Genomic DNA, 8,625 nt, shown 5'->3' on the forward strand with positions numbered 1-8,625 from the left:
CTACGGTGACTTCGTAAATTTCAAGATGATATGTCGTCTCAGTCATTCGGAGGTGCTCATAGAGGTAGGATGTGCGTGTGTGCGTTCATAAGGGCAAATGTATACGCGTGTATATGAGCGATTGCGTTTTTACTGTGTTAAAAAAAATGCCACCAACGCACCGCCTGCGTAGCGTTTTCTTTTTCTTTCCTTTTTGTTTTTGAGATGAGCGTAGCGTAGCGTCTCTCTGGTGGGAAGCCCTGCTCACCCCGACGCGACCTCGGCCTTTGCGCACTCGAGCTGGGCTTTTCTCTCCACCCGAACGGGCTGCATCTGCGCTGTATGGGCTATCAGCCCAGGCTTCCCGAACGGTCGGTTTTCTCCGGGTCGGAGCGGGAGCTGTTGCCGACGGGCCCTGAGCTCGGCCTGCTTCCCCTCTGGCTCTCTCCTCCTCAGTTGAAAGGGTAACCCCTTGGCTTAAACCCCGACCACACGCAGCCGCCGCCGGCGATCCTCCTCCCTCCTCCCATGTTGTACGCCGCCGTGGCAGCTCCGCGGAGGCACACGGAAGCTCAACGCGAGGGAAGCTCGAGCTCGACGACCTCCACACAGTAGCCCGCAGCGCGCGCCCCCGCCATGAGACCCTGCCCCTTCGGATGCGCTTCCGACCGCCCATTCCCCTCCGCCTCCTCCTGCCTCAACTCTGGCGCCGCCCTTCGCCTCCTCTCGCATATATCCCTAGGCCCATATCCTCATATCCCTCCGCGGCAGCCGTGGCGGCGGCAACGGATTCCGAGGAGGACGCCGTGGTTGCTAGGGATCCACGGCTAGCGCCTCATTTTGTGGGCAGGCCAGGAGGGTCGCCTAGGTTTGGGGAGAGCAAGGCGGAGTCCGGTAGAAAGGCCTCGATTGCCGCGCGGTTCAAGCTCTGCTATGAACTGCTGCGGCAGAGGAGGTGGCGGGAGATGCGGGGCGGCTTGGCGCAGGTGGTCAGCGAACAAGGTGAGCTCCCTACGGATTTGTATTATAGCTGGCACTATCTCTTTGGATAGTATGCAAACACGCTTATTCATCTTTTGAATTTGGATTGATATGGCAAGGGGGTTGTGTTATTCCAGGGTCATGACCATTTTATCATGTACACCAGAGAAAAAACTGAAATATTAGTGAAAGCACAAGTGTGTAAAATTCCTCTGTTCGTGAATAAATGGATACTGTCGTCATGCATACACAGATATTCTTCTATATGCCTTTAACAATATAATTGCCAGCTGTAATCTTGGTCATACTATTTTTAGTGCTTGTTGCCTTGACATGTGCAGCAACATATAACAGTTAAAGCTCACAGTTCTCACATTTCATTGTATTGCCCTTTCTACTCTAGGATCCGGGTCTGCAGCCATTCTCTGTGATATCTTGTGGAGTGAGTTCAGAGAGTATGATTCCAGCGGTGTTGTATGGGATGCTCTAGCAAATAGTTATGCAAGAACTAAGATGGTTCATGATGCTCTTTACGTTCTCAGTAAAATGAACAGCCTGAATATGCAAATATCAGTTTCCACCTATGATAGTTTATTGTATGGTCTACGGAAGACAGACATGGCATTGGAGCTTTTTGATGAAATGGAGGCATATGGTATCTCTCACAGCGAATATTCACATAGCATTCTCATCGATGGCCTCTGCAAGCAAAATAAAGTTGGAGAGGCTTTATCTTTCCTTCAAGAGGCAAGGGAAGGGGGGACGTTTAGACCATTGGGAATGTCCTTTAACACTCTGATGTCTGCATTGTGTAACTGGGGATTTATTCAGCCTGCAAAATCATTTTTATGTCTGATGCTGAAGTATGGATTAAAGCCTAACAGGTATACCTATTCTACTCTTATACATGGTCTGTGTAAAGTAGGTTGCCTAGATGAAGCAGTGGATCTTCTTGAGAGAGTGACAAAAGAAGGAATGAAACTCGAGACTGTCACCTACAACAGCCTTATTAATGGTTATCGATTGCTTGGTTTGACAAGAGAAATTCCGAAAATAATTCAGTTTATGAGATACCAAGGGATTGAACCTGATCTTGTTACTTATACCATACTTATTGCTGGTCATTGTGAAGGTGGTGATGTTGAAGAAGGGATGAAGATAAGAAAGGACATCCTAGACAAAGGGCTGCAGTTGAATATTGTCACATACAGTGTCCTTCTCAATGCTCTCTTCAAAAAGGGTTTGGTCTATGAGGTGGAGAACTTACTTGGTGAGATATATAGTATTGGTCTAGATATGGATGTCATTGCATATTCCATCCTCATCCACGGCTACTGCAAGCTAGGCGAAATTGAAAGGGCACTAGAAGTTTGTGATGTTATGTGCTGTTCTCAGAAGGTAGTGCCAACCTCACTGAACCATTTATCAATTCTTCTTGGACTTTGCAAGAAAGGACTTCTAGTTGAAGCAAGATGGTATTTGGAAAATGTAGCTAGCAGATATCAGCCAGGTGATGTAATACTTTATAATGTAGTTATCGATGGTTATGCAAAGGTTGGCGATATTGGTAATGCTGTCTGTCTGTATGATCAGATTGTTGTGGCTGGTATGAATCCAACCATTATCACATGTAATTCTCTTCTGTATGGCTATTGCAAATTTGGGGATTTACACGCTGCAGAGAGCTATTTCAGGGCTATTGAGATAAGTAATCTGCTGCCAACAGCAGTAACATACACGACCTTTATGGATGCACTCTCTGAAGCTGGAAAAGTTGACACTATGCTCAGTTTTTTTTATGAAATGGTGGGAAAAGGGATCAAGCCAAATGCTGTAACTTACAGTGTTGTTATTAAAGGACTATGTAAGCAGCTCAGATTCCGTGATGCTATCCATTTTCTGGACAATATGGATGGAGCCGACCCAATAACTTACAATACGCTTATACAAGGGTTTTGCGAAGCACAGGACATCCAGATGGCTTTCTGCATACATGACCGTATGTTATGCTGTGGTCTAGTGCCCACACCTGTTACTTATAACTTGCTTATCAATGTGCTGTGCTTGAAGGGGAAAGTTATTCAAGCAGAAATGCTATTGGAATCCCTCAGAGAAAAGGGCATTGAATTGAGAAAATTTGCATACACAACAGTAATCAAAGCTCAGTGTGCAAAAGGAATGCCTTACGATGCCATTTCATTAGTTGGTAAGCTTATTGATGATGGTTTTGAAGCTTCTATTGAAGACTTCAGTGCTGCAATCAATCGACTTTGCAAAAGGAAATTTCCTAAAGAAGCCATCATGTTCATTCCGATTATGTTATCTGTTGGTGTTTTCCCGGACATTCGAGTTTATTTTGTGCTTGTTAGAGCTCTGCGAAAAAGTAACATGCTTTGCTATATACCCATATTGCACGCACTTTCTGTCAAAACTGGTATATAGTACCCTGATCATGTAAGTGAGATTGCTTTTTTTCTTCATGTAGATAACATTGCACTGCATGGTTAATTCTTACTATAATCTCTAATACCCGTTGGTGATGTACAGGTATTGAGAGTTAAAGACTTGGAGGTTCTGTGTCCTCAAATGTTTGTATAGATGAGGATTCAGGACAGTGCAACGTAGGCAGCGAGGGTGGTGCTGTAGGCTGCGGCGTTGCAATCTGTCGGCAGTCCAGCACCTGTCCATGTTGGCTAGCCAGTGAAAGAACTTCACTCTCGGCGGTGCCCAGTTCTTCCAAATGAGCTTTGAAGCGCTGCAGCTGGTGGATCCCTCGAAAGTAGCAAGAACGAGCAGAGTATGTGCTGCTGGCACTCCACTTCCAGATCAGCTGATCCGGCTCGTCTGAGAGGGTGGTGTGCTCAATGGTTCGCCAAAGCAGCAGGTACTGCTCAATCTCGTGGACGCCCAGGTTCCCGTGGATATCGCGTGTCCAGGCGTGTGCATGGAGCCCGTCAGTGACCGATTGAAGTTTTCGTCTTCGCTTAGCGATGCAGGCATATAGCTTTGGGGCGATCTCGCTCACAGATTTGCCCCCGATCCAGCGATCCTCCCAGAACAAGGCCGTTTGGCCATTGCCAATGATCATGCTGGTGGAGGCAAAGAACAATGAGCGCTCCTCTACCGAGAACTGCAGGTCAAGGCCAGCCCAAGCTCGCCCAGTCTCCGTCCTGCTGAACCATTGCCATCTCAATCGCAGCGCAAGCCCTGCTCTATCAATGTCCTGGATGCCAAGGCCACCGAGGGGTTTCGAAAAAAAAAGGCCACCGAGGGAAAGTGGCCGGCAGACTCGTCTCCATTTTACATGGCAGCAGTTATGCCAAGGCATAAGGTTAGATAAAATCTCTCACATTGAGACTCCTGTTGCGCCACATGACCATTACAATTTAATCAAGAATTCTTAGAGACTGATGTCATAATTAGTGTTTGGTTTACCCTCTAACAAAGCAGCTGCACTTACATAGAAGCACCGAAATATATGGCACATTATTATTCGTGCAGTCAGTGTTTGAAAACTTTGTCCTCTAGTACGTGCAAAAGGATATTAAGCATGAAAGAACAAATCATAGTACTCCGTTTCTTTTTACTCTGCATATTAGGTTTGTCGTAAATCAAACTTTTTAAAGTTTGACCAGGTTTATAGAAAAAAATACCAACATTCACTGTAGATATTGATATTTTTCAATATAAGTTTGGTCAAACTTTCCAAAGTCGTGCATTGGAGACTTTATAAAAAGTGAAATGAAACAGAGGGAGTATTTGTCTTGCAAAATTCTCTTATGTTGTATATCTTTTTACTATTCTGTAGGCATATTACAAGTGAAACTGTGAATGTCCACAAGTCATAGTAAAAGTCGTGCATTGGAGACTTTGAAAAGTGAAATACGCCTCATATTCCTCAACAGAGGGAGTAATCAGTTTTGCTGTCTCAAGTCTCAACAATTAAATATATGCAACGACCTTTCATCAGGTATGATGTGCAATCATGAAGCCGATTGTTCAGTACTCCATCAATTTAAAAATATAGGACCTTTGACCATAAATTTGTTATACAGTATTTTGTTAGTGGTTATAAAATCATAAGTATAAGAAAGTCTTTTTTGAACACAAATCCAATGGTGTCTATTTTGTGTAACATAAGTCATATATAAGTGGACTAACTGTCGGTCAAAGTATGGCTTTAGAGTTTAGACAGTCAAGATGTGTCTTAGTGTTTTTTACATAGGAGAATAAGGAGGTGCATCAATGGGGGATTTCTCAATGTCTGTCTGCAGAGAGGTGGGGGGGGGGGGGGGGGGGGAGGTTTGGATTGTTTGGACAAGAAACAGGCAATCTGTTCTTATTCAAGTTCAGTGCTACAAGTTGACTGAACTTTGTGGTTGTGTTGGCTTTACACTGAATTAGTAGTTTAGTTATACATAAGAGTGTGTATCTATGTGTTTTCTGATGTCTCTTGATTTGATTTGATGTGTTTTCCTGCAAGTTCAGCTTTGCCATTGGGATACATAATTCAACTGGAAACATTTATCTGGTAGCTCATTTCAGATGCAAGGAGAGTACACTGGGAATATTTTCACTGATCATGAGCTTTAATCCACAAAAATGATTTCCCCTCTTTTCTTGTGATACGCAGGACCATCGATGTTTAACAACAGTTGAAATACATCTGGTTCTGCACTCAAGGTGGTCGTCCTCAGATAATATCAAAATAACTACTCCCTCCGTCCCAAAATTCTTGTCTTAGATTTGTCTAAATACGGATGTATCAAGTCACTACATCCGTATTTAGACAAATCTAAGACAAGAATTTTGGGACGGAGGGAGTATATCATTCCTCTGTGTTGGTTTTCTGATATTGATCATCTTGCTCACATGTTTTTGGGTGTCCCTTTGGTTTGAATAAAACGTCATATCATTATGCAATTAACACGTCTTTGATCAAGTGGGCAGTTTATTGAGTCACAACATTGGTTACTGCATGCATTGCCTTCTAATAGAAAACGTGAAACTTACTTTTCAAACAGGTTAAAAATCTGATAGTGTAAATCTTCCTCCATCTAAAGATGTAAAGAAACCTTAGAAGAAAGACATATTGCTAGATGTGAACATGGACCGCAAGACCTTAGATTTTTTTTTTTACCGTAGCAACGCACGGGCATTTAGCTAGTGTTTTTTTAAATATGCAGTAAGAGATCCATTTCCTCGAGGCTTCACTTAGCTTCATGTTTTTCCTTGTAGGTTTGCTTTTCCTTTATTAGCTATGAATATTTGCTTACATTTAATCCTGTACATTGTTACGGAAGACATTAGTTTGTCCATTTTTATAGATGTAAACACATTAGGTTTTTTTGAGATAAACACGGTACTCCCTGCGGTCCATATTAATTGACGCACACTTAGTACAACTTCAGTACGAAATTGTACTAAGTGTGAGTCAATTAATACGGATCGGTGGGGGTAGTTGATTCTGCTCTTCATAAATCAAGTTCCATATGCCTTGTTCACAAATTGTTGTGCATGCAAACAGTATGTAGAGCCATACTAAAATAAGCAGGAAAAAAAATTATACATCTCATTTGTCTTCTCATTTTGTTGTCACTTGCTTGGGGGGGGGGGGGGGGTATCGGAATATCTGTCCGCTTTCAATAGATTCACTGTAGGAGTTATGGCATACTTTTCTGAAGAAAGATTATTCCCTTATTCTTAGATTGAATGGCATTAAGGTGAGCCGTCACCATCGCCCAGCCCTACCTCGTCGTTGGCTGGAGTAACAAGTTAGGAAAGAATCTGAACGTGAATCTGCCAGTTGCGGTAGTCATGGAGCCAGCCAATTAAGCGTAATCGGGGGCTGACCAGAGGTGCAAATGTTTTTGCTGTTTCAGTCTACCCTTATAATGCTGGTACAACATTGAGAAATGACTTACAGATGCTGCAGGTGGGGGGATATGTACTTCCAACGGCACAGAAAGATGCCACCGAACCAGTGGAACATCAGCACTGTAACAACAATTTTACTTTGCTATTCAACGGTCACTGTGCGAGCATCCTCACGGAAAACCAAGTTGATCCCAGGAAATCCATGAAGCATGAACGCACTTGTCGGATGGAAGAGGACATGACCTGAGGCTAGGCATCTATCTATCTGGGCAGGGTGGTCCACAACCTTGTGCAAGATTTCTTCCATGGAGCTAGCATCTCCTGAGATCTAAATGAGCAATCTGGTGCATCACCGAAAGCCAAAACTTGAGGGATCGGTACATGGGTGGTGGCCTGCTGTTAACACTCCTCAGGGCACGTTCCTGTCAGTTTTCGTCCTTGATGTGCTCTAGTCGTTTACGATCCTTTACTGAGCGAGGCTCCGCGTTTTATGCAGTTTCTCGCAATTGAATGCGTGTCTGTTCATCATGTACAGTTGTTCTGTTGTTGATGTATGTTGTAATCAGATCATGCTTACTGGTCAGAGACAACAGTTGTTTGTATTAAGAAGAGGTACGAAATCAGTGATGTGCATTGTTCAACTGTATGTATGTATCCGCTGAACAGACGGCACAGCCAAGGCTTGTGCTCGGGAGCTCTGTTTTTTCTCGTGCCATGAGAAGTGATATACGCCATCTTGTTGACGTGAGAAGAGTAGAAAGACTTGCTGGTGCGGATCTTGTACCGATGTGTAAGATGAGAACAAGTTTTTGTTCTTTTGTTGCAAACACCATGTAGGTAAATAGCAAAAGATTCTACACGCAAAAAACAGTGAAGATCCGGGATTGGAAATCCATGTTTATGCAAAGCAAGGCATGGCGCCAAACTGTCTGATCTTGATCTGATGCCCACAGCGACCAAGGACGAGGTGCTAGCGGACAAAGTCTCGGAAAGTTGGCTGTAGGGGACGGACACTTTGGCCACGTCCGAAGAAATTCTTGGTTTGTCCAAATTATACAGTTGGACGGACGCGAAGATACGGTTCCGTCCCCAAGTCAACTTACAGCAGTGTTGCTACCTCAAAAGAGAGAAAGAAAAGAGGCCAAGAGGGTACGGCAGCAGGGTTGCGACATCCATCAACACGATGTCTAGTTTCCAAGAGCCAGCCATCTGCATCTGTTGCTGCTGTGTACACACATTTTCTCTGATGTCTTGTGAAGGCAGCAGAAGCAGATGATGCATGGATAGGTTGGGATTCCGGCAGAATCATGGGCCAGGTACGGTGCTGCGCCGGCAATGACGATCGATGTCCCTCCCGACCGCCGTCGTGTGGGTACGCCGTTGGCGTCAGGGCTCCTGGGATCATTCTGCTGCCTGCCTTGGCCAGCGGACGGATGGAAGCATCGATGCGCAGCCTGTGTGTTTTGCTTGCAAAAGCTGTGGCAAGAAGAGCATGCCAGAAATCTCAGAAGAGGTACGTTAGACACAGGGAAATGGACTGATGCATGTGCATCTAGGAGTACTCCTACTTATCTGTAGATCGACGTGGAGTATCATGCACATGCGCCGACCGGCCACTGCTCGCAGTTCATCACCTCAAGCCCTCGGCACATGCAGATTTTTGTGTAGACGTCAAGACGCTGTCATCGGTCGCCGCAACACTATTCGCTGGTGCTATCATCTCAGTCTACGTATACATGGCTAGCTAAATACACGTACACACGTACATGTCCGGTCCGGTGAAGTCCG

At 44.6% G+C, this 8,625-nt stretch overlaps 1 protein-coding gene across 6 annotated transcripts; it reads left to right on the forward strand.

Annotated features, from left to right (window-relative positions):
• The first annotated feature begins 404 nt into the window (after window positions 1-404).
• On the forward strand, window positions 405-7,460 carry LOC125507189 (Tetratricopeptide repeat (TPR)-like superfamily protein). Of its 6 annotated transcripts, none has more exons than XM_048671856.2 (7): window positions 405-981; window positions 1,364-3,414; window positions 3,508-4,291; window positions 4,769-4,930; window positions 5,449-5,643; window positions 6,668-6,818; window positions 6,896-7,460. In XM_048671856.2, the coding sequence occupies exons 1-2, from the start codon at window positions 636-638 to the stop codon at window positions 3,400-3,402; spliced, it is 2,385 nt and encodes a 794-aa protein (XP_048527813.1). In that variant the 5' UTR covers window positions 405-635; the 3' UTR covers window positions 3,403-3,414; window positions 3,508-4,291; window positions 4,769-4,930; window positions 5,449-5,643; window positions 6,668-6,818; window positions 6,896-7,460. The 6 variants fall into 6 exon arrangements, with proteins under 6 accessions (XP_048527813.1, XP_048527809.1, XP_048527818.1 ...); XM_048671852.2 differs by having other exon boundaries at window positions 5,594-5,643; XM_048671861.2 differs by lacking the exon at window positions 5,449-5,643.
• Window positions 7,461-8,625: the final 1,165 nt, after the last annotated feature.

This window comes from Triticum urartu, chromosome 1A, assembly GCF_056163025.1.
Source record: "Triticum urartu cultivar PI428250 chromosome 1A, HENAU_Tu73, whole genome shotgun sequence".
Lineage (NCBI taxonomy): Eukaryota > Viridiplantae > Streptophyta > Magnoliopsida > Poales > Poaceae > Triticum > Triticum urartu.